General features: G+C 36.6%; 2 protein-coding genes across 2 annotated transcripts; one reads left to right on the top strand and one right to left on the bottom strand.

Moving 5' to 3' along the window:
* The first annotated feature begins 12,194 nt into the window (after positions 1 to 12,194).
* LOC110778690 (tubby-like F-box protein 5) lies at positions 12,195 to 16,030 on the top strand. The gene is made up of 5 exons (XM_021983249.2): positions 12,195 to 12,678; positions 13,425 to 13,849; positions 14,128 to 14,215; positions 14,706 to 14,835; positions 15,113 to 16,030. Exons 2-5 carry the CDS (start codon positions 13,487 to 13,489, stop codon positions 15,777 to 15,779), a joined length of 1,248 nt encoding a protein of 415 aa, XP_021838941.1. The 5' UTR covers positions 12,195 to 12,678; positions 13,425 to 13,486; the 3' UTR covers positions 15,780 to 16,030.
* Positions 16,031 to 17,979: 1,949 nt separating this feature from the next.
* Positions 17,980 to 24,502, bottom strand: LOC110778691 (U-box domain-containing protein 5). The gene is made up of 6 exons (XM_021983250.2): positions 24,023 to 24,502; positions 22,630 to 22,702; positions 22,105 to 22,290; positions 21,702 to 21,809; positions 19,940 to 21,102; positions 17,980 to 19,378 (listed from the first exon to the last, which is right to left on the bottom strand). The coding sequence occupies exons 2-6, from the start codon at positions 22,684 to 22,686 to the stop codon at positions 18,634 to 18,636; spliced, it is 2,259 nt and encodes a 752-aa protein (XP_021838942.2). The 5' UTR covers positions 22,687 to 22,702; positions 24,023 to 24,502; the 3' UTR covers positions 17,980 to 18,633.
* Between the last annotated feature and the right edge of the window lie 632 nt (positions 24,503 to 25,134).

Raw genomic sequence — 25,134 nt, 5'->3', positions numbered from 1 at the left:
AGAATGCTAAAAAGGTATGCAAGCTAAAAAAGTCAATCTACGGATTGAAGCAGGCATCCAGGAGCTGGAATATACGTTTTGATGAAGCAGTCAGTGACTTTGGTTTCATCAAGAACGCGGACGAATCTTGTGTATACAAGAAGGTCAGTGGGAGCAAAATTACTTTCCTAGTATTATATGTCGACGACATATTGCTTATCGGAAATGACATTCCTATGTTGAACTCTGTCAAGATTTGGCTTGGGAAATGTTTTTCGATGAAGGATCTAGGAGAAGCACAGTACATATTGGGCATCAAGATTTACAGAGATAGATCTAAAAAGATGATTGGACTTAGTCAAAGAACTTATATCAATAAGGTGCTTGATAGGTTCAAGATGGCGGACTCCAAGCGAGGCTACCTACCCATGTCTCATGGAATGACTCTAAGCAAGACTTAGTGCCCAAAAACACTTGATGAGCGTAGACGAATGAATGGGATTCCATATGCATCATTGATTGGTTCAATAATGTATGCTATGATATGTACACGCCCGGATGTTGCGTACGCACTCAGTGCTACGAGCAGATACCAGTCAGACCCAGGAGAGGCGCATTGGACTGCTGCCAAGAATATTCTGAAGTACCTAAAAAGGCACAAAGATGACTTCCTGGTCTATGGTGGAGATGATGAATTAATTGTTAAAGGCTATACGGACGCAAGTTTCCAAACCGACAAAGATGATTTTAGATCACAGTCTGGGTTTGTCTTCTGCCTCAACGGAGGAGCAGTAAGCTGGAAAAGTGCTAAGCAAAGCACCATTGCGGATTCTACAATTAAAGCGGAGTACATTGCTGCACATGAAGCAGCAAAGGAAGCTATATGGCTAAGGAAGTTCATAGGAGAACTTGGTGTAGTCCCCTCCATTAAAGGACCAATAGCCCTGTATTGTGATAATAACGGAGCTATTGCACAGGCAAAAGAGCCTAGACACCACCAGAGAGTCAAGCATGTACTTCGTAGATTTCACCTTCTACGAGAGTTCGTTGAAAGAAAAGAAGTCGAGATAAGCAAAATTGGAACTGATGACAACATATCAGATCCATTAACTAAACCTCTGCCGCAGGCGAAGCACAACTCGCACACTGCAGCTATGGGAATCAAGCATATTGGAGAATGGCTTTGATGTCTCTGTTTAATGTTTTAAAGTTTTAGAGTTTAAATCTTTGTAAAACATTATTGGTTAATCATTCACAATAAATGAAAGGAATTCATTTTTCCATTTAATTTGTGGTTTATTAAATGATGAGTCCCTTCAATTTGACGATATATTCAAGATAGACTGTCAGGACCAGTCCTGTGACTAAGAAATGTCTATCAAGTGAACTTGAATGTCAAAGGTTGAAAATGGTCCCTAATCGGAGTTTTCTATAAAATTGGACGCATAGAAAACGTTAGACGATTAGAATGCAAGATGACTAGTAGTTCTGTTTCTTGAACTATGTGGACATGGCAATGTCATAATCATTTGCATAGATACTTACTTTGGGAAGACTAGTATAAGACAAGACCTATGAAACTTTACTGTAAGAGATGAAAATCTGTCATGAGTAAATTTCATTAAATTATTAGACACTAAATCCTCAATACCTGAGTGATTTGAGATTACTTGTTTGAGAACTGGTTGCTTTGACGTTGACCAACCGTCGCACCGTAAAAGGAGGCTATAAAGGCAACGCTCAGGTAATCACCTATCAAACGAAGTCTAATCTCAAGATCGCAAGATTGGGATTGTCCTCCCATAAATCGGGATGAGATGCTTAAAAGTTGTACAAGGCCACTCGGAGAGCTAGAAACTGTGAAATGCATGGCCGTGCTCGGATGAATCATAGGCTATGATTATCTGTTTATTTGATCAGTTGAACTCTGAAACCGAGGAACACCTCTGGACATAATAAGGATGACAACTCTTACCTTATGTTCAAGAGCAAGCATCGAGCGACAAAGGAATTAGGAAATGCACACTTGTCCCTAAGGACAAGTGGGAGACTGAAGAAAATAATGCCCTTGGTCCAAGTATGCATTCTATGTTAAGTCTAATAAATGCGGTTCAGTATTAATTAACAAGTTAATAATTCAGTGAGATCAAGTGAGCTGAATGCCTAGCTAGAGGCCGCTTCAGTTCAAGTGGAATTAATGATATTAATCCACAGCTTACTCTTGACTGAACCCGTAGGGTCACACAAATAGTACGTAAACGGATCAAGTATTTAATGGCATTAAATACTCCATCTATGAATATTCGGAACCGACGGATCTTGGTTTCAGTGGGAGCTAAGATCGTCACAGGCAAGAAATGAATACTCCGGAAACGATGATATTGCCGGAAACGGAAATATGGATCGTATCGGAAATATAAATATTATCCAAGTCGTAGATGTTGCCGGAAACGGAAACATGGTACGTATCGGAAAATATTATCGGAAATGGAAATATTGCCAGAATCGGAAATATTGCCGGAAACGGAAATATTGTCAGAATCGGAAATATTACCGGAATCGGAAAATAATTCCGGAAACGGAAATATTAAATATTTGTTCGAAACGGAAATTAATTCCGGAATCGGAAATATTAAATATTGTTCGTATCGGAAATGAATTCCGGAATCGGAAAATTTAATCGGAAGCGCATCGTACGAATAAGCATCGGACGAGGCCTGCCGGACGAGGCCCAGCACGAAGCCAGGCCATCGCCCAGCAAGCCAAGCGCGCCGCACAAACAGCCACGCCAGGCCCAGCGCAAGGCCAGGCCCAGCAGGCTGCGCAGCGCGCACAGCGCGCACAGCACGCGCAGCGCGCAGCGCGCTCGGGCGCTGCGTGGGCTGCTGCTCGCGCGCACGCATGGGGCCCATCGTGGCTGCCGTGCGTGTGTGTGCAAGTGTTTGTGTTCGTGCACGTTTCCTAAAACATGCAGAGTTCGGTTAATGATTAAATTCCTAATTCTATTTGATAAATTAATTAAATTAGAGTTCTTGTAGGATTCTAGGTTTAATTAATTTGTATCTGAATAGGATTTCGATTCCCTTTCCATACCCCTATAAATATGAGGCTAGGGCTCACAATTTATAATGAAGTTTTCAAAGTATTCAAAAGTGAGTTTTTTGAGAGAAAATTAAAACACACATCTTGCTCATAAAAGTGCCGAAATTTTCTAGTACCTTAAGGGCGATTCTAGTTGGTCAATCTTAAGGCGGATCCGGACGTGCTGTGGACTATCTACGGAGGGACGACACTTGGAGTCCTAAAGACTTGTTCTTGTTCGGTTCGGGCGCAGCTAGGGAGGGCACGCAACAAAGAGTATGCATCTAAATTATGCTATATGATTATGTGTAAATAATATGTTGTCCTGGGTTAATGGTTGTTTCCGCATGATCTATGTAATGTCATATGTATCATAACCTAACATGTCCACCCTTAGAGGACAGGTTCGCCATCTTTAGCCGGCGGGGGTCTACGTCACAAGCCGCGTAGGTCCTTATTTTCAAATTTCAAAAACAGATTCGTCCACTTCTATCGGACGGGGTGTCCACCCTTAGCGGACAGGCTCGCCATCTTTAGTCGGCGGGGTCTACGTCACAAGCCGCGTAGGTCCTTATTTTCAAAAAAAGCAAACAAACTTCAAAACAGATTCGTCCACTTCTTTCGGACGGGGCGTCCACCCTTAGCGGACAGGCTTGCCATCTTTAGCCGGCGGGGTCTACGTCACAAGCCGCGCAGGTCCTTAGTCGCTGCAGCGATAATTTTTTCTGGTTTTCCCTTTTCCAAAAATTAAAAGGATTGGTTTTCCGTTTTTTTCCAAAAAAGAGCGATGTGCTGGATTTTCCTTCGTTTTACGTCCTGTAAAAACAAGGGGGTTTTCTCGTTTAGCTAGCCCTGAAAATGAGAGTCTTTAAAAACATTTTTACCTCGTGGTTGGGCTTGGCCAGGCCCAATTACACTTTATAGCTTTGATTTCGAAAACATCTGTAGCTACTCCCAATGACAAAGTGAGGGAGTTTCTACGCTTCTTTAGATACTTCCAATGACAAAGTGAGGGAGTTTTTATACTATCCGTTGACAAATCCCAATGACACGTGAGGGATATGTCGACACTTCAAGTGATGACCCTTAAGTCAAATGTTATCACTCGGGGGCTCGTGAGACCCTCGCAAAAACAGTTCACCATGACTTGTGTGACGCACTCCGTCTAGTACTTTGACCATCGTCTTACCCCAAGACTCAGTCAAAGTGGGGGCTAACTGTAGACACCTACTTTTGTCCCCATTCCCGAAAGGGAAGGTTCGATGATGAGAACATAAATCTCCACTTGGCAACGCATCTCCTGTAAAATAACGAATCTCAATCACCCTTTTCATTTCACCCGAAACCTGCTATTTATAGAAATTAACCTGCTATTTATGGAAACCTGCTAAAAATAGTAACTGTCGTAATGGGCAGTTATTAAAAGTGGCAAGTCATAAAAGATAGAAACCTGTCAGAATTAGGTGTTGCACTCCAACATAAATCCTAAATGAGATAGAAGTTGCGAGAGAATCCTATTCCTAATACGATTCGAAAATAAGAGTTACGTATTAAATTAAAATCCTAACGAGCCTAGAGTTCGTAACGGGCCCAGACGCATTCCGTCATAAAATTAATACGCACTAAAAGAGTCGATTAAGTCTTATACACTCCGGATTCTAAGAGTCCGAATCTGACAAAGAAACGGCCCAGACCCTAGTTTCAACGCCTGGATCTTCGGCGCCCAGCCCTGGGCGCTGAAATTACCTGGGACGTGTTCTTTCCTAATTCCTCGTGGATTAGAGTTATACAATTCTATCTTTCCACGAACTCTTTTCTATAAACATAGCCCCAAGTTCAACGAGAAAGAGACACAACACACAATTAATATTCTGAGTATTGACTCTAACCCCTAAGCCTAAGCCTCACGCTGCGAAATTGATCACGCATTCTGTCGCAATCGATCCAAAAATCGAACAGAACATATCCTGTCCCGTAACTTGAGATTCGTTAAATAAAAGGAGAAATAGCAAAGTCAAAGTGGTTAGTTTTCTGAGAACCGTGACGCACCTCTCAAGGGTGCGTCGTAATGTGTCCCTTCGCATGATTTAATTGCTTTCCTCGCCCTTTTATGAACTGTTAAACTAATTAAATCTGATTGCTCTATCACGCCTAATAAAGATAATATCTTTGGGAAATTGGATTATCATGCTAGGTCCCTTAAAACAATCTAAATTAGATAATCGCGATCGATCTAGTATTATATGTTGCATATTGTTAAAATCAACTCATATTAGTTTAATAGTTAACGCATGTCCCTTCAATTATTTATGCTGAGCTAGTAAGGATATCCTGCCTCTGGAGTTATCGAAGAGCGAGTACTCCTCTCGGTAGTTACAGTCCCTCGAACCCTCAATCTCTACCTTGCGGGTGTATGTTGAGAGATCCCCACACCAGGGATCACAAGGGAACCTACGACCGTCGTGGTCAAACATAATTGCACTCCCTTTATGTCACGATAATCGGATTTTGTCAGTTTTTCTCATTGTCGTTAAAAACTGAATGGCGAGTCCTATATTACTAGTCAATTGGGTGTAAACTCACAGGAAATCCAATTACACTTGATTTGACAAAAAGAAACGTCACACCCACGAGGGACGAGGTCACGCATTAGCCTCGTGCTTTTTCGACCCCCTCACACATATATGTTAGAAAACACATACTTTACTTTCATGCAAACAATGTTGTCCTATAGACATAATATTGAGAAAAAAAAAAAGTTTTAAGAATTATTCTAAATGGATATCTTGTATTCTCGTGGGTGATAAAAATAATGAGATATTGATGAAAATCATGAATCATGTTTTACTGGCTCAACTTCATTCCCTGAAGAGAATATGACATCCGATATTGAGAAAGAATTAAATGATAAAGACCATACCGAAAGTACCGATGGTTGCCAATTATGTGATTATTGACGTGGAATTATATTTGGTGGATATGGTAGAGATCGTGAGATTATTTCGTGAACACACATTCCCACGTGAAGTGGGAGCTCAAAGATGGTAATAGTAACAATTTTGACCAATATATGTTATATTTGTGGAGGAAAACATTGGTCTCATGTGTGCCGCACACCAAAACATATTATTGAATACAAGTTGTTGATTTTCTTACCACCCCTGGAGGGAATAATTAAATTTCAAATGGTTTATATTGATTTTAATTATGAAAATATCATAGTTTATTTTGATAATTGTGTTTTATGTTGTGACCTTAGGGTTGTATTATGATCGTATGTTTTATTTGCTTTAGACATGGTATTATTTTGGGTGATTTCTATTATGAAAAATCTGGTCTATGAATTTGGAGAAATTGATTTTGGACAACCATTTGAACATCGTTGATTTCTTGATCACCACTTCTGAAGGAAATAATTGGTTATTAAAGTCTAACGATGCCCCTCATACATCAATGAGAATAGATCATGAAGAGACATATTTAGTGGGTAGAATAATTGCTCCCACAATAGTTAAGAAAATAATATATGCAAAGATCAGGGGAGATAGCTTTTAAGTTTATAAAATAGTGGTACATGGACTAAAATGATACATGGACGTTAAATGTGATACAGATTTTTGTTCATAATTATGAACATGAGTATGAGTTTATGATATTGATATCATCCTGTAGATGAAAAAAAAAAGATGAATGTGTTTATTGAAATTGAAATGTACCATAATTACAATGCATACTCCAGAAGAGTACAAGACTACAAGCTATCTTTCCATAAGTTTGTTGGATTGTCTTGCATTACAAACGAGACACTAGTTTGTGTCGTTATATCACATCCCAATATGTTCAATATAGTATTTTATAATTAAAGTGATCACTTTGGGAAGATAACCATTAGTTATTGAATGAAATATTTTATATGATATTATATACGTACGATGTGATAATTCAAGTCATCCGGGTTTAATTAGGAACACCCATCACAAGAATTTGAAAAATTTTGTCAAATAAAAATTTATGTGCTGACACTCCCTCATATGTTGTATATATTCAAAGGCAAGACATAATGATAAGGTTGAGTTGCATTTCAATCAAATAGTTATAATGAATCATTGAGAAAATAAATACAGGAGATATTAATTACTTTGAAAACTTGTATAATGATATGATAGGTGACTTGAAGTTCACCATGATAGTGAATGACCCAATGTTCACCAAAATGATAGTAAGTGACTTGAAGATCACCAAGAAGTGTATAAGTGTTTTTTGTTTGATTTAAGTATCGTAAATCTCTTGATTGGGGCAATCGTACGTCAGCACGAAAAGAGAAAATATGAAGAAAAACAACTGCATATTGCATCTACTCCCCATAGTCAATGTGAGCTCCAGAAGAGAACAAAAGTATGAAATATTTATCAAGATACATGTTGAAAAGTGTATTATCTAGTTGGTGAAGAATGTTAGGCCCCATAATAAGTCGAAAATATTTTCCCAACTTAGGGGGAGACGAGCAAGAATAAGTCGGCAAAATTAAAAGATAATAAATTGATCCCCATATGAGTTAATGTACATGCCAGCTTTATGTCCTCGAAGTATGTTTGGACATAAATATCTATGACTTAATTATGTTAAGTTTTACATGTTTTGAAACATAAAGATATATGTTAGTCATAGTGCTCGATGTTACATATAGTAAGTGTTGAGAAATATATCTTGCCAATATTTATTCAAATCTCTACACCTAAAGTGTAGATTATGTATACGGTTCCAACATAGTGATAAGTTACAGAATTATTTATATGAAATGGCAAGATAATGCAGTTGATAATATTTTTGAAAAGAAAGAAAACACTATTATATAGTGTATGAAATACCCTTGAAGTGGTATAGATATCATAACTATAACATATGGCCCATGAGAAAAGGTGAATGGTACCTACTGAATAAGTATTCAGGTATCATTAATGAATAGCATGCACAATATATGTTGAAGAATTTTGATGATATCGGTAGATGATGGAACCGAAATATAATGCATATGCGAGAAATAATGGATTGAATAAGGGTTTGTAAATCTATGTATATTTCGATGTAGACATCATTATAATGATCAAATGAGCTCATGGGCCTGAAGTCCAACAAGTTATGGATTTGAAATATCCACACTGTACAGTGTTTTGCATTTTGAGTCTTTACATTCATGTGCATGTGTAATTAATAGATAAAAGCATCATTCATCATACATTTAGTTCATTTTACATTTTACCGTTGTATGCTTTTGATTTATCCAGTTATGAATTTTATATTGTATGCAAAAGTTTCTAAACTATATTAGCATGACGTACATGAATATGCATCTAAAGCATAATAAGACAAATTTGCAACTTTGGTAGACATTTATAAGAGGAGATTCTTACTTCGTTGGGCTAGTACTTGCAACGTAAGTATATGATGTTGATTTAATAGCATGTAATAATTCATGCAAATAAGAGTTCCTGAAGAGCTTATACATGATATATTCTTAAACATCTAGTCATTTGAGTTTTGCATATAAACATCCCAACATTGATAAGATATTATCAAAACTCTAAAAGAGTATTTTTAAAATGTCTTCTCAACCAGTAGTTTGAGTATTTGAGAGTTTTGAAATATACTTATTAATTTATTCATGAAATGAAATGAATTCTTGTACAAATATGAATCACCTTAAAATATAAGATACAAGTATGTAATATCCTTCCAATGGATATTATGTTATGGTCCAGAAGAACCATAAATAACGTTATTAGCTATATTATACCTCCAAGTTGGACGATGATATTGTTATTTATCATGTATTTCCATGAAAGTATATGACCAAAGAAAGTTTGATCATTATTGATCGAAAACTACCATTTATGACCTCCAGAAGAAGGTATATATATGTTCAATATGTATGGAAAAGTTTTGTAATATCATGTACAAGAAAATGTATTTATCTCAGGTTAAGTTAAATTATTATTATATTATGCATCGGAAAATTTGAAAACAAATGTATCGAATGAGATAGAGAAAAGCATATGATCTTACAAGTATTATTTTTAAAACATTGGTGATATAAATATTTATCTGATCTGTTCAAATGGAGAATTGAAGATTCAAGTTAAGCTTTGGAGAATCAATTTTCAAGGAACTCCATGCTGCTACATTTGAGAAGCTACTCAACATTATTGGATAGATTGCACAAGAAGATCTCAATTGATGTATTCATGAGGGGGAGAAATTCGTGTTGCACTCTTTTTCCCTTAACCAAGGTTTTGTCCCACTGGGTTTTCCTGGTAAGGTTTTTAATGAGGCAACATATCAAGCGTATTATAAAGAACGATGTACTCTTTTTCCTTCACTGGGTTTTTATCCCATAGGGTTTTTCTAGTAAGGTTTTAACGAGGCATAATCTTCAATAATGGACATCCAAGGGGGAGTGTTATGAAATATTATGTGGATGCCCATTATACCCCTAGTATATTTCTGGAATATTCTAGATCTAGGGTTTATTGTTCTCCAAACAAACCCTATTCGATTGTATGTATATCCCTACTGTTCATGGAATAAAACATACAGTTGTTCTCTCCCAAATTATCCTCCCTTTTCTCTGTATTTCACAACATAATGATTAAATGTTGCACACGTACAGATATTCTAAAGTTAAAGTTAGTGCATAATTAATAAATTTTGAACATACTCATTTAATCATCTAATATGCAATTTTCATCCTATTACGTATGCTTTGTTCTTTTCGGCTTATTTACACTTATTTTTTGTCTAATAATTAAGATAAGATAAGATAAAAAAAATAAGGGTCAATAAGTTCAAAGTACACATTTTTATAACTTCCAACAAGAGAAGATAAGTTAAGATAAGTTCAGATAATATAATACGGAGTATAAGATAAAATTAGGGTCAATAAATTAAGATATAATAAGATAAGTTTAGAGTCAATAAGATAAGATAAGATAATAAAAGTGAAATTCATGTGAAAGAATGATATCTTACTAGTATAGCATTATAATTTTTAGCAATTAACTTCATTTTTTGCAAGGGGCCTAATTAAATTCCAACTTATACTCTCTTCTCCAACCAAATACCTAGTACAATTTTTCCTCAAAAAAAGTACCAAGTAATAAGCTACTACGTATTAATTAAATTAAAGGATGAAACATAATCATAATTATCATAATTAATTTAAACAAAGTATTATATTCACCATGGATAGTCCATATCCTTTTCATGTTTGAGCACATACTTCTCCGTTCATAAATACTCGCAATGTTTATCACTTTCACGTATGTCAATGCACAATTTAGATCGGCATATCTTAAATTCTCTTCAATAAAAAATTATAAAAAATTGATATTTCGAAAATACGTATTGAGACAAATCTATCAAGCTCTCGTGTGACTATATTTTATTTGACATATAAATCACCAATAGTCAAAGTAGAATATGTAAATAGTGTAAAAATATCAAAAGATGCGAGTATTTATAAACTGTGGAAGTATATAATTAAACCTAGGAGACAAGATTAAGAAACCACCTAACTTATACTAATCCATCAATATAACTCTAGAGGGATCGAGGTTGATTGGATTTGGGGCTATCTATAGTGGTATTTTCTAACCAAATGGATATATATTTATAACATTGCATGTGGGCGTCGTTCCATCTCCATCCTTCCCTTCCCTCCTCTTTTATTTTGTAACATGCAAGTACATAAAACGGACCTACTACTTTTAGCATTGTGGGTAAGTTGTACTACTAATCTACCAACTTAGTTGGTAAAGTTTTGAGGGGGTGGTACCCAAGATTTGGGATTGAACTCCGTCTGCATCAGTTGTCGCCTTGTCATTTGTGGCTCTCTCTACACCAAAAACCAATGAGCTTTTGACATAGTAGTTAAGACTGAGAGTCTGGTAACAATGCTACTCTGCATAGTGTTTGAATTTCACAATCCCCATTTGTAATTTATTTACGAACCCTAATAGTCTACTACTCCGCAAGTGTTTGCTTGATTATCAAATTATTGGAGATTCTTCGTCTCCAGCAAGACCTGTGGTCGCTGGTGTCATTTATGACACGTATGCATTGCCTCCCATGCAAAAGTTGGTGTTGTTTTAGATATTAGTCAAGTATTATGCCGATGGATGCACACTAACCATAGGCTGTGTTGCTAAGCCTAATTGTGTCTTCTTAAAATATGTGTTGTTGAGCTTAATTCCGCCTTTTTAAAGTGGAGCGCTAAAAGCCGCCCCACTATTTTACCCATGTACCCTCCTTTATTTACCGCCTCATTCAACATTTACCATCATCATTTACCCTCTTACCTTTCCACCTTCGTCCACCACCGGCGGTCGGAACCACCGCCACCACCAAAAATGCGTAGTAATGTTTACATGGCCGAGTCTACCGGTGGAACGTCGAATTTTTATTTAATTTTTTTGTTCAGAAAAAATTTCTGAAACTTATGCATATTTAGCTAGTACCATGCTACATGCTTATGAATTTTAAGCTTGTACCATGGTAACATTTACGCAACACTTGTTTTTTTTAAAATAGATTTGTTTATTGTCCACTACCCCACTTGCATCATTATTATATCATATTTAAGTATGTATCCTTAATAGTTGCGACGGTCAACATCTGACTCCTAAAAAAATACGGAGCGATTTACCATTCTTCATTCTCCATCTACCCCAATTATATCTTACTTTAAAATCCAATCACATCTAGGATACATTCTATTCACCCGATTTTCACTATTATATTTTAAATTTATCTAAACTGGGCTTATCTGAACTTAACCGAACTTATAAAACTTATTTTAATCATAAATTACATTAAACCTTTATTTTTTATTAATTTATCTTATTCTAACTTAACTGAACTTATTTTTATACTCCGTATTTTATATACGAACGGAGTAGGTATAGGGCGTTTGTGATTTATTTATTTTATTTTTTTTATTTTCACAATAAAATTATATCACCATAAATTGAAAATTGGATAAAGCCCTTTTTTCAAGTACCCCCATTGCCCCCAAAGACTATTTCTTTATTTTCTTTTAAATTTTAATTTTTAAGCGGCACAAAAATAGAGGAGTGAGAAACGAAATTGAGAAAAGTAGCCTTCGCCTCAAATCTCAAAATATTAGAATAACAAAAAGAAGAGAGAGAAAGAAAGAAAGAGAGAGAGAGAGAGAGAGTGATGGGGATCTAATTTCAGAGAACAGGGGCCGGGCAACAGCACGGGCACTCGGGCAGTGTTTTAGGGCAGCACCGGAGCTGCCGATTCTTTGCGGTGGTGGTGGTGGTCCACCGTTTCCGTCGGTGTTACGGCCGTGGGGGAGTTTTACAGCGGCGGCGATCTAACGGCAAAAGAAGTTGGGAATGTTGATTAGATCCAATTGATTTTGATTCCACAAGATGTCAATTTGATTTGATTCCATTTATCTTATCTTTGATCTCATCTTCATACTTTTTTATTTTTCCTGCTCATCAATTATACCCACTCACTCTTTCTCTCTCCTCTCTCATCTTTTTCTCTCTCTTATTACTCTCCATACTCCACCCACCGGTTTTCTTTCCTCAGGTTAGTTTTTCTTTTTTGAATTTAATTTAATTTAATTTATTGTTGGAAATTGAAAATGTTATTACTGGGGTTTAATTGAATTTATTTTTATTTTTAAAGAAAATTTAGGGTATTTATTGACATTTATGGTACGAAATTCGTTGCATTATTGTGAAAATGTGGTAATATGCGCCAGATTAATCAGATCATGTGCTGTTGTTATTGGGAATATTTTGTGTGTTTGTGGGTTGTTAAAGATCCTGTTTTTACTAAATTAATCTTTATCATAATTTTCTAGGGTTTGGCTTTTGATGAACATTAAAAGGGTGTTCAAGATCTGTAATTTCATATGCATAAATTTTACACTTATTATTTATATTAATTAAGGTAATATTTTTAAGTCAAAACATAAATAAAAATTCTTGTTAAAAAATCCCAACTTTTTTAGGTATGAATAGAAATGGCATATTTTGGTTGTACCCTAGCTGCTTTGAAGGTTTGCTGTCACAATTTCACTATAGTTGAACCACTGTTGACAATTTGTTGACAACTCCTTGTTTAGATGTTTCTTAAACTCATTGTCAAACAAACAAACAAAGAGATGGCAATTGTTTATTTTCGGGTTTCGAAAACTCATTAAGGTTTTCCTTCATGTTTTCTTATCATCAGTTGTCTGAATCAATCAAGATGACAACAGATTGTTGTCCAATATCTTGAAAGAGGACCATATTACTTATCTGAATTACAATGACATTGATTTGTTTCAGGTTTTCTGTAACTCATTTCAGTGAATGTATTGAAAGACCGGGTTAGTATTTAAACTAACAAGATGTCTTTCAAGGGCATTGTAAGGGAACTTAAAGAGATGAGGGACGGAATCGGAAACCGGTCTAGGCGAGGTGGTGGAGAAGGGGGGAGGCATTGGCGTGGTAGAACGAGGTCGCATATTGCGCCTGATCAAACTTCTTCACACAATGCTGAAGAAGTTGAGCAAGGTCGGTGGGCGAGTTTGCCTTCCGAGTTGCTTTTGGATATAATTAAGAGGGTTGAAGATAGTGAGACGTCATGGCCTGCAAGAAGTGTTGTTGTGTTTTGTGCTGCTGTTTGTCGATCTTGGAGAGACGTTACCAAGGAAATCGTTCAGACTCCCGAACAATGTGGAAAGCTCACTTTTCCTATCTCTTTGAAGCAGGTAAACATATCCAAATATCTATGTTACCTGGACTCTTCATTTTACCTCAAGTACCCGGGTCAGATTCTTGACACTCGGAGATGGGTACTGACAATGAAAATCATGATTTTTTTCCCACGAAGTAGCCGAGTCGGACATGGGTACCCAAGTCTGAGTAACATAGTAGAGTCGGATCTTTAGTTTGGTTCACCACTTGAGACTTGTATAGAGAATTGGTTTCATTTTAAGTTTTTACTCTCTTTGAAATCTTACTGTTGTTCTATGTTGATTGATTGCAGCCTGGATCGCGTGATCAGCCTATACAATGCTATATTAAAAGGGATCGGGCTACTTCTACTTTCCGCCTTTACTATGGATTGACACCATGTAATTCATTTCTATTTGTTATTTCTATTTTACACTTAGGCTCCTTTTTTTTTAACGGAAAATATTTTCAATGGAAAACACAATTGGAAAATGTTTTTTTCTTTATTTGTTTCCTTGCAAGAAAAGATTTAGAGAAACAGATTTTTTCTTTAGAAAGAAAAATGTTTTCCAGTGTTACTTTCCTCCTTGGGAAAATTGTTTTTCACCTATTGACAAAACAGGTGGAACTGGAAAATGGTTATGCCAAAACAAAACAAACAAAGCCTTAGTGACTGAGTGTGTTTTTCCTGTTTGAATTGCTCACTTAAAGGCCATTGATTTACCAAGTGAACCTTACAGTCTTACACAAAGCATATTTCTTATGTGAATGTCACAATTGATCTATGTGGATTGGTGTTTGGAGCATTTTACTTGGTAATTAGTGTCATATTTGACGAGTAGGATTTAGTACTTTACTATGTTTTTCTAAATTAATAGTTTGCATTTGCAGCCGAAGACGAGAACGATAAGTTGTTACTGGCTGCTAGGAAAATCAGAAGAGCAACAAGCACAGATTTTGTAATATCTTTGGTTGCAGACGACTTTTCAAGAGCTAGCAATGCATATGTCGGAAAGCTCAGGTAATACTTGCTTATCATATCAGCTCTCAATTAGACCTGATCAAAAGGTGGGCTGGGCTGGGTTCGGGCCAATTTATTTTTCATAAACCCATTACTCCGGGCCTAAAATACCGGGCTTCGGGCCATTTATAACTAAGAGTGTAGTTCTACGTTTACGACAGCCAAACCCTCAAACTTTCCGGTCAGGCCGGGCACATGTTGATCAGGTCTAATCTCAATGTTTGTCCAATTGGTTCAATGATAGACGACAACATCTAACGAAATTTATTCATTTCAGGTCGAATTTTCTGGGCACTAAGTTCACCGTTTACGACAGCCAACCCCCACAAGACGCGGCAGTCAAAAGTAACAGTCGCTCTAGCCGGAGATTCCATTCAAAGCAGGTATCTCCTAGAGTTTCTGCATACAATTACAGCATAGCAAGCATCTCTTACGAGCTCAGCGTTCTCCGCACCCGTGGGCCCAGGAGACTACATTGTATCATTCATTCAATTCCCTTAGCTTCGATTAAAGAGGGTGGCTCTGCCCCGACCCCTCAATCGTTCCCCTTTTCAGTTGACGAGCCACCCTCACCAAGCATCCACGGGAAGGACACACCCATTATCGGTTTTAGCACCACCAGTCTCCCGGACCCGAGTCCTACTGCCTTCTCGGAGGACCGGCTAATCCTCAAAAATAAAGCTCCTAGATGGCACGAGCAACTGCAGTGTTGGTGCTTGAATTTCAGAGGCCGAGTAACCGTTGCCTCGGTCAAGAACTTCCAGCTCGTGGCGTCCGTTGAGCCGCACCATAATATCCCGGTTGCCGAGCAAGAAAAGGTAATTCTGCAATTTGGAAAGATTGGAAAAGATATTTTCACCATGGATTATCGCTATCCGCTCTCTGCTTTTCAAGCGTTTGCGATATGTCTTAGCAGTTTCGACACTAAGCCAGCATGCGAATGAATGACTTTTAGGGTTGGTACTTCTTCAATGGTGGGAATCTGTGTTGATGGTCATGAGAGCCTCACTTCTTCTTCTTAACTGTGGAATCATGGAAATTTCTTATTGTAGAACATCAATGGATGTATATTTATGGTGCCAGAAAAGTAGGGTATGATGTAATTTCAGTTTTTTTTTTTATTTCAACTGGTTAAAATTTACATGTATTTGCCTCAACAAGAGATGCTGGTGGTTCATGCAACTTCTTTTGGCTAGTTTGATCTGCTTAACAATTTTGCACAGAGAATGAGAATGAAAATGGGTTAATGCTGATAGCTTGATATTGAACTCAGATTAGGTCATACCAGATTATACTCGAGTTGGCAGTGACGATATTAAAATTGAAATTTTCTTTTCTATTAGAGTAATAGGAAGGATTTGAATCCTGCCGTAGCCTGTTTCTTAGAGTTGAAATCCAAACAGGATACAAAAGTTCTTGCACGCATAAGGTGTATAATATATTAGTTTAATAAATTCATTGTACATCAAAATAACTTTAGCCTAGTTTTTGTAACTTTTGTCTATTGTTTTTTATTCCGCAACTTTTAATATGTTAACTTTTATATTATGATAAAAGAGTTGATAGATAAGCATTAGGGTTAAATGATTAAATTTATACATTATTAGTGACTTTGAAGAAATATTTTTTCTTATAAAATAAAAAAATTTATCATTGAAAAATAGATAACTTTTAAGCATTTTGAGTTAATAAGAGTTTGTACATGAGAATGCGTGCCCAGACCAGAAGGCGGAGGCCATTACTGTCTCGGTTCGATTGTTTTGACACCGGATCGCGCATCACGCTTTTGCCTATTTGGTGGCAAGGGAGCATGCCATGTACAAAATGAGTGTCTCGAGGATCGTTGGCGCATGCCAGGTACATAATGAGTGTCTCAGGGATCGTTGGGGCACGAGCAACTTTTTGATTCAGGACGGACACTCTTGTGTATTGGCGACGAGGACCGATTGGGGCGCTTGTATGATGGCGATTGGTGAGACTTTAAGTTAAGGTGCATTGTATGGGGGTGCCAAACAACCTAAACTACCAAGCTCTTGCTTGATCTTTGATGATATTGACATCTGCTGAGATAACATGTACTATCTGCACAGATTGTGAACCAACAGCATGTAGCCGTCAATGACATAGTTGCCATAATCATTGACCAAGGAAGCAGCCCATTACCATCACAGCACCCACACGGCCACACCCACACATGCAACATGCTCCCTTCAGATCCGGCAACCCGGCCCGCACACGTGTGGCTTCCAACCTCCAGTCCCTCCACCATAACAACATAAGGGGAAAATATGCACAATTATGGAACTCCTAGACTTGTCTACTCAGATTTCGTATTGTAAAGTGACCTTTATTTCCTGAAAGACCAACTAAAACAGCTTGAAGACCAACTTGAAGCGGTCAAAAACTAAATAAAATCAACAACATTATTCATAGATATATGAAATCATCTTTGCATTTCAAACTTAGACATGAAAGTTTCTGACTTCACTTCAGAGTTAGAGAAAGACGGCAACGGGCGGGCCCGAGGACCAATCCGGTACAAGCACGGAGCCGTGGGCCGGGCCGGGCCGCATTTTTTTGCAAAAAGCATGACAAAGGCATGACACGACTCAACCTGTCACGACAAAGATACTAAATTTAGTAAAATTAGGCTTAGACGTGACGAGCCGATCCAGCACGACGGGTTGTGGGCCCCGTTTCGCAACTTCCGCCCCCCCGCACGATGCAGAGTGGGCTTGGCGTGGGCGGGGCACGTTCAGGCACACGGCCCTTGGGCTCGCCACGAAGCCCAATCCGTCCCGGACCACAACCGTCTTTACGCATTTCTTGTTGAATTTCTCCAGTACCAGTCAGCTGTCCATAGACTATACCATATCTTAATTCATTTGCACATGGCATCATGAAGTATCCTGTTAAACCGTAAGCACCATGTTTTTTCTTTTTTGTGTAAAGAGAGCCACAAAGGGAAAGACGACAAATGGTGTACACGAGATTCGATCTCAGGTCAAACATGCAGGAACTCCGTACATTACATCATCTATACTAAATGTCACCAGCAAAGACCCCTCAATGACCGGCAACCATCCCTGTTGTCTGCTTTCCTGAAGCAACATATTACTAGTATAGTTCTCCAAAGTCCAAATACAAACTACAAAGGAATGTGATTTTATATAGTCTACAATTACAATATTACATATTCCTAAAAAGTTACAGTAATAGTGTTTCCCTTCATTATAAAGGCTCTATACAAGTTCCTATTACTAATGGAAATTCTTTCCAAAATCAAAGACAAATTATACACTAAATCTAAACAAAAGAAGATACTAAAGGTTATCCTAACGGTCCGTTTGATACAAGGTAACGAATGGAGGTAACAAACATGAGTTTTTATCTGTTTGTATAAAATTCAGCAAGGTAACCTCCTATCATTAACCTCATACCAAACAAAGCCTCAAAAATATCACATGGCTAACCTAAACCATGAATGCTACTTTGTATATACATTACTAACATTACTTTGTACACATAAAAGGGCGCGTCAAGATCAAGAATCAGCTAGCAACTGATAAGAGAGCAAATAGCAAATTCACCATATTGACAGTCTAAATCTACATGGTTATTTTACCTCCAAAATTTGGCTCGGGAAAAGACCTGGTTATTGGACAGGGTAGCCCAATGGCATGTTAATAGGGTTCATATGGATAGCTTCGTATTCGCTTGACCTGTGACCCGATTTGACCCGCACCGACCCTGACCCGACCTGACCAATAACAAGGTCTATTCGGGAGAAGAAGAATGTCACTTCTTTTTGAAGAGCCTCCTCATAAAACCAGACGGTTTGGATGACTTCGGTTCAGGATTCTCCACATAACGAACCGGAAGTACATCACCATTATTAGATTTAGGGCACTCTTGCTCGTCTTCTTCATATCTAGTATCCTTCAATTGCCGGAGCAACTCTGACGCAATGGCTTTCCCTTTCTCGCTTCCTTTGACTGATACATTACAGAGAGCCGGTATACCACCTTCATCCATAACCTTTTTACAATAGTATTCGTGTTGTAAACACAAATCAAGAAGAATACGGACCGCATGTTCTTGGTCTTTGCAGCTGCAATTCTTCTCAAGTAGTTTAACAATCGATGCAATGCAGCCTTGAGTGTCAGCAATAAAAACCCGTGCCTCTTCGGATCTACACAAGTTTTCCAAGATACCTAAACAAGTTCCAGCAACTGAGCTATTATCATCTTCCAAGAAAGGAACCAATATAGGTACCCAGTCTGAAGTTAACTTGTACAACGAACTATCAGCAATTCCGAATGAAAGATTATGCAGTAGTTTAAGGGCAGGTTGATGAAGCTCCCTTTTTTCGCTATCAAGAATTCTGAGGATTGAAGTCAGAGCACCGGATGCTGCAAATCTGGAAAAAGAAACTTCGGTAGATAATACTTCCAATATGGCAAGTGTTTCTTCAGCTGCTTCTGTGTCAAGGAAAGAAGCTAAGAGAGAATACACGTCCTCTTTTAACTGTGTCGGTTCCCTCCTGTAACAAGTCAACGGAAGTTAGAAACGTGTTACAACGGAAAAATTATGATCTTGGTAGTGGAAACCTTGAACAAAATGCATAACGAGAACTTGATTAGATCAGTAAACATAGACCCTGATCTAAAATTGATGGAAAATTTATGATCTTGATAGTGAAAACCTTGAACAAAATGCATAACTTAAAACTTGATTAGATCAGTAAACATAGACCCTGATCTAAAATTAATGGAAATTTTATGATCTTGATAGTGAAAACCTTGAACAAAATGCATAACGAAAACATGATTAGATCAGTAAACATAGACCCTGATCTAAAATTAATGGAAAAATTTATGATCTTGATGGTGAAAACCTTGAACAAAATGCATAACGAAAACTTGATTAGATCAGTAAACATAGACCCTGATCTAAAATTAATGGAAAATTTATGATCTTGATAGTGAAAACCTTGAACAAAATGCAAAAAGAAAACTTGATTAGATCAGTAAACATAGACCCTATCTAAAATTAATGGAAGATTAAAAGCAATCATGTTAAGATTAATAATTAAGAAAATTACCTCTTTGCTTGGAGAAATGTCAAAAACAATTTACTTCCGGCTTTCTGAGCTTCTCTATCGAGCTTGTCAAGAGCATCTTCCAGGAACAAAATCAATGGATCCAGAAAATTCTCAGAGGAGACGAAAGCACAAGAAGGATTATAGTAGATCAAATAAGTATAAACATCTTGAATAGCTGTACATTGCAATTCCCAAGCAAGTTCTCTGACATTAGATAAGAACTGTTTTCTAATGTCATCTATGCTAGGATAATGCTGAAATCTATGAGATTCAACAACACCAGACAACTCCTTAATCGAGCTAAAGCTGTTTTCAACTTTACCATGTGATGACATATTAGTGTAACTGCTATCAAGAGATACCATGGACAAGTTGCTTGTATCTATTCGAAGATTTATATCTTTCATTGAACTTGAGGTGCTACGGATTGAATTTGAAGAAGTCTCAAGGGAGTCATATACTGATGTGACTATACTCGGGTCAGAAATTTCATTGCCGTACTCCGCACACCAATTTAAGATCTTCTCCCTCAAGTGAGTATTGGGTGTAATGGAAAGATCAAACAGCTTCATCCCTGTTTTTTGACACGTGTCATGACCATCATCAAACCATTTTTGTATGCATTCCCTTTCATAAGTTTCTCCAGAACAAATCATAACAGGGTCATGCATCAATCTTGAAGATATAGGGCATTTGAATCCCTCAGGCGGGTCAGGCCCGTGAAGAAAACCGGCATGACTAGCACGGGAACTGAAACCGGCAGACTGTGTTATTGTAGATTCACTGTCAGACTTCACCGACAATAAGTAAGCTACATCACGTTGTTGAGTTGAGAAATTCCTCTTTTGTCCTTGCAAAATAAGCTTGTCATGTGTCCTCAAAAGATGATAGAGGTATTTCAGAGTCTTCCTTTTTGTTGAGCCTCCCTCTTTCACATCATTAAGCAGGTTCTTTAAGCATCTTTTCTCTATTAAGAGATCCTTTGGTGATGTAATATGAAGCATTGAAGCTGCAAACTGAAGCTGTTCTATCTCAGAATTTCCAACTGAGTCGATAGGAGACACATCTAGCTGTAGTATTGCTCGTAATGCTTTTCCAGCCAATTCTTCACAGGAGTCCACGGAGAATTTTTTACCTCTTAGACCACTAAGTATCCCAGTCATCTGCCAAGCACAAATATAGCTATTTATTACCAAATGGATTCTTTTAGGGATAGTAAATCTGTAAATGTCATTTCTTCTTTTTAGGCTCCGTTTGGTTTGGTGTAAAACGTTTTCAGGGTAAAATGATTTTCCATGGAAAACATTTTCCAAGGGAAAACACGATTCCAAACTTGTTTTCTTTTGTTTGGTTCCAAAAAAATGAGAGAAGATGGTGAAGATTGTGGGGAAGAAGGAAGAGGGAGGTAAAGAAGAAAGGTGGAAAAGTGGTACCGTCCCTTTCAAATGGAAAAGGTTTTTCCACCTTTGAGGGAGTTATGAAAATTGTTTTCCATCTCTTGCCAAACCAAACAACGCAAAATGATTGAAAAGGGGAAAATCGTTTTCCATGAAAACGTCTTACACCCGACCAAACGGAGCCTTAACTGTGGAGGGGGGTGGGTTTTTGTGATAAACCTAAAACCTACCAAAACATGCCTCCACAAAGAACAGATAAGCCACATTAGAAATGGTGTCAGCAGCACTAAGAAAATCATGGAAAGGAAAAAGATAAAACAAAGAAAGCAGAGATGAACTGAAGAAACTAAGACAGTATTGCATACCTCCAATTTCAAATCCACTGGAACCATATTTTGTAGTTGGCTCAAATTTTGCTCCATAAGATTTTTTACTTTCTCAAATCTTGACTTTACTGTCTCCCCTGTTATTGCCTGAAGTATATAGAATAAAACACCTATAAGTTGATATGCACAATAGTAACTTTGTATAATCTTCTCTTTTTTTATACAATATTTACGCAACAATACACTGCAATAAATACCACCACCCCCCTCTTTTTCATAAATCTGAAAGAACGTAGGCGAAGACAAAGATGGTTTTTATTTTATTTTTATGCGTATTCAAACTGAAAAAACTCATATTCGGTCTAACAGGATAAATGGAATTGCAATCACAAAAAATGATTTCGTTAGAGGTACTTTTTTTGGTGTAATGATTTTTACGTACCAGGTACAACTTACTAGACGTGCAACAATTTTGAACAAGCTCCCTGGCTTTCGCAATTGCAGTATGTAACTGTGAAAGTGCCTGTAATCCAAGTGAACATCGAGGCTGAGCTGCTTCAATATCTGGAATTAACCTCGAGATTCTATCAACAAGTCCCAGGAGTTGTTTACACATAGATATATGCACCTGCATAATCAATAAATACAAATGTGTTGATTAAAAAAGTTATCCATGACCATTTCCATTTACAGATGATATTTTTTAGTAGAACCTTTCATTCAAAATCAATATTCGGTTTTATAATTTTATAATTTCATTGACTTGGGTGGATAGAAAAGATGAGGGGACAAGAGTTTCATATTACTGCGAGATTAACTTAACAAACTCAAATCATGTTCACCAAAAAGTACTATGAGTTCGAGTTCTTCTTCAAATAGAGAAAAATTCATTAAACATAAACAAGTAGAAGCATAAGTGCATAACAAATGAAGATGAAATAAAATGAGAACTACATATGCTAATTACCTTTATAACAAGAGCAGGCTTCTGTTTTTCCTGCACTTCAGAGACATCAGACCCCATCCAAAAGGATAATGTCCTACATCAAAAATAGTAATTAGGGATACTAATTTTGTCGCATGATGATATTATAAATAATGCCACGATTACATTTGAGCTATACCAATCAATAAACAAAGAAACGAGAAGATCAAAGCATGAGAAATGAAATGAAAAACAAAGAGACCTTATTACAATTTTTAAAAAAGCTTAACTTTCATTTGTTTTTCAAAACCAAAAAACAACCCAGGAGTGTCCTACATTTGTTTGTTCAAGCATTCGTGAAAAAAAGTTGCAAAACACATCAAGTAAAACGTAAAACAAACTATGAACATTGCATGTAGCCTGTTTTTTATGTCTTAGACAGCTATGAAGACACATTAACTTCTAACCATGATAAGAACTCCGGAATTTCTTTCCGGGGTCTGTTGAAATAGAACACACAAGGAATCAATGGATGCAACTTACTCCCCCCGAATCTAAATGTTTTTCCCATTTCCCTTTGGCACACATGCCAATGCACATTTTACATCGTTAATATCTCTAGTTACGTGTTATTAAAAATAAAAAAAAATCATATTTTAAAAGTACTCGTTGAGATGAATCAAACAAGACACCTCATGACTATGTTTTTTCTTATATATTGAACGTAATTCAATATATAAGATTCTCTTCCATTGTGAATAGTGTCAAGTTTATAAATGGGAAAAACATTTAGATTCGGAGGGAGTAGTATTCATCAAGCTATATTCGTTCAAGCTCTTACAGAACCCTATCTTAGACATGACATGAGCTGATGAGCCTACATCAATTATTGAATTGTAAGAAGAAAGACCCTACTAAACCGACGCCTCTCGAAGATCTAACATAAACCAGTAGTTGTTGACTTGTTGTATTATTGTATATTTTATACTTGTATTATTGTATACAAGCCTTATCTACTTCCTAGAATCCCTTACCATCCAAACCAAAGATTAATCAACAACCTAAATGTTAGATTTCGTGAAACTCCTTGAATTGGAGTGTTACCATTGACAGTGGGTTACAACTAGTCCTAATTATATTAAGAAATCTAATTATAATAAAATATACTAAGAACTCATCCTGTCAACTACCAAAATGCTAACTTAGTAAAGATTTCAAATTATAATTCTTCACATAAATCAAAGATTTTCATACATCACTAGGCAAGCAAACATGATTAGTGTCAATTTAACATTGAACTTTTTCTACATCACTAGCTTTAACTAAGAATAAGAAGCAGTCAAGCACCCACAAAACAAACTTTGGTTAACAAAATTATACAAATAATTGCTAATCATAATACAGTACAAATTATTTTAAAGATTAAAGAGAGTACCAGATGAATCCCAAGAGCAAGACAGCAACCCAGAAAAATTAATGGCCAAAACTTCTTCTTTTATATCTCTTGATTGTCAAATCAGCACCCAGAACGAAGATTACACTTCACTATAAAAACAAAAATTGCAGGAAAAAAAAACTGCAAAAATACACATTTCCCATTTTCTAAAATAAAAATACAAAAAAAAAAAAAACACAAATTCCTGTTGAAACAAGCAATTCAGAGCTTCCCAATTCACAACACTAAAAACCCACTTCAGAATTGCAACTTACAGAACAGAAGATTAAAATGAAAAAAGGTGGAAGATGAAGAAGGTTTCAGAATTTTGATGAGAGAGAAAGACAAAGGAGTTATAAAGGAAAAGAAAACATCTTGACTATTTCCACGTTCCCAATTCCCAAAAGCTTAAAATGAGAGACCGCCGCACAAATTTGATCGCTTTCTAGTTAATTGCGATTTTGCGCCCTGAACATTGTCTTTACTTTGTTTTATTTCTAGTAATATTGCTTAATTATTGGTGAACTAGTCAATTCTATTATTAGAAGACCATCCCAAAAATTAAAAAATTGAAAATTGAAAAATTGAAAACCCTTTTGGTTTACCTGTTCTTAGTCAATTCAATTAAAAAGAAAACTCGTCCGATGATGTACGCATAATCTTACAAAAAAAAATTAGAATTAATTAAGTGGTTTTTAATTATTATCCATTTTAGTGGTTGATGGCCGTTTTTGTCAATGGTCGTGTGACAAAAGTTACACTCTTGAGAATTTACGAATCCTAAAATATTTCATGAGAAATAGTAAAATTAATTTGTACACCTTTTTTTGTATTTGATTGAATATAAGATGTTTGGACTTCGTTTATGTCAATTAAGTAACTACCGAATACACTGTTTGTTAGATAAAAGATCTTCATCTAACATTTTGAAACTCATGAAGAAACTAATTAATTATTCGATTCAAATTAATTAAAATTGTATTTGCGTCGATCTTAACATGGTCAAATATCCTTTGTTATTTTCATAATGTAAATGTTAATATAAAACATGTTTAAATTTACCAAAAAAAAAAGGGGTAAAAGTTGTTGCAATGCACAATAATACGTGCAAG

Source organism: Spinacia oleracea, chromosome 3, assembly GCF_020520425.1.
Source record: "Spinacia oleracea cultivar Varoflay chromosome 3, BTI_SOV_V1, whole genome shotgun sequence".
Classification (NCBI taxonomy): Eukaryota; Viridiplantae; Streptophyta; class Magnoliopsida; order Caryophyllales; family Amaranthaceae; genus Spinacia; species Spinacia oleracea.
This window is presented reverse-complemented; position numbering and strand designations above follow the sequence as displayed.

What these genes read in the sequence shown, in the direction of transcription:
- LOC110778690 (XM_021983249.2), top strand. Translation starts at nt 13,487, where the DNA reads ATGTCTTTCAAGGGCATTGTAAGGGAACTTAAAGAGATGAGGGACGGA. An exon ending in TTCCTATCTCTTTGAAGCAG is followed by an intron (nt 13,850 to 14,127) that starts GTAAACATATCC and finishes GATTGATTGCAG; the next exon opens with CCTGGATCGCGTGATCAGCC. An exon ending in GCATATGTCGGAAAGCTCAG is followed by an intron (nt 14,836 to 15,112) that starts GTAATACTTGCT and finishes TATTCATTTCAG; the next exon opens with GTCGAATTTTCTGGGCACTA.
- LOC110778691 (XM_021983250.2), bottom strand. Translation starts at nt 22,686, where the DNA reads ATGGGGTCTGATGTCTCTGAAGTGCAGGAAAAACAGAAGCCTGCTCTT. An exon ending in AGCCTGCTCTTGTTATAAAG is followed by an intron (nt 22,291 to 22,629) that starts GTAATTAGCATA and finishes TTGATTATGCAG; the next exon opens with GTGCATATATCTATGTGTAA. An exon ending in ACATTTCTCCAAGCAAAGAG is followed by an intron (nt 19,379 to 19,939) that starts GTAATTTTCTTA and finishes GACTTGTTACAG; the next exon opens with GAGGGAACCGACACAGTTAA.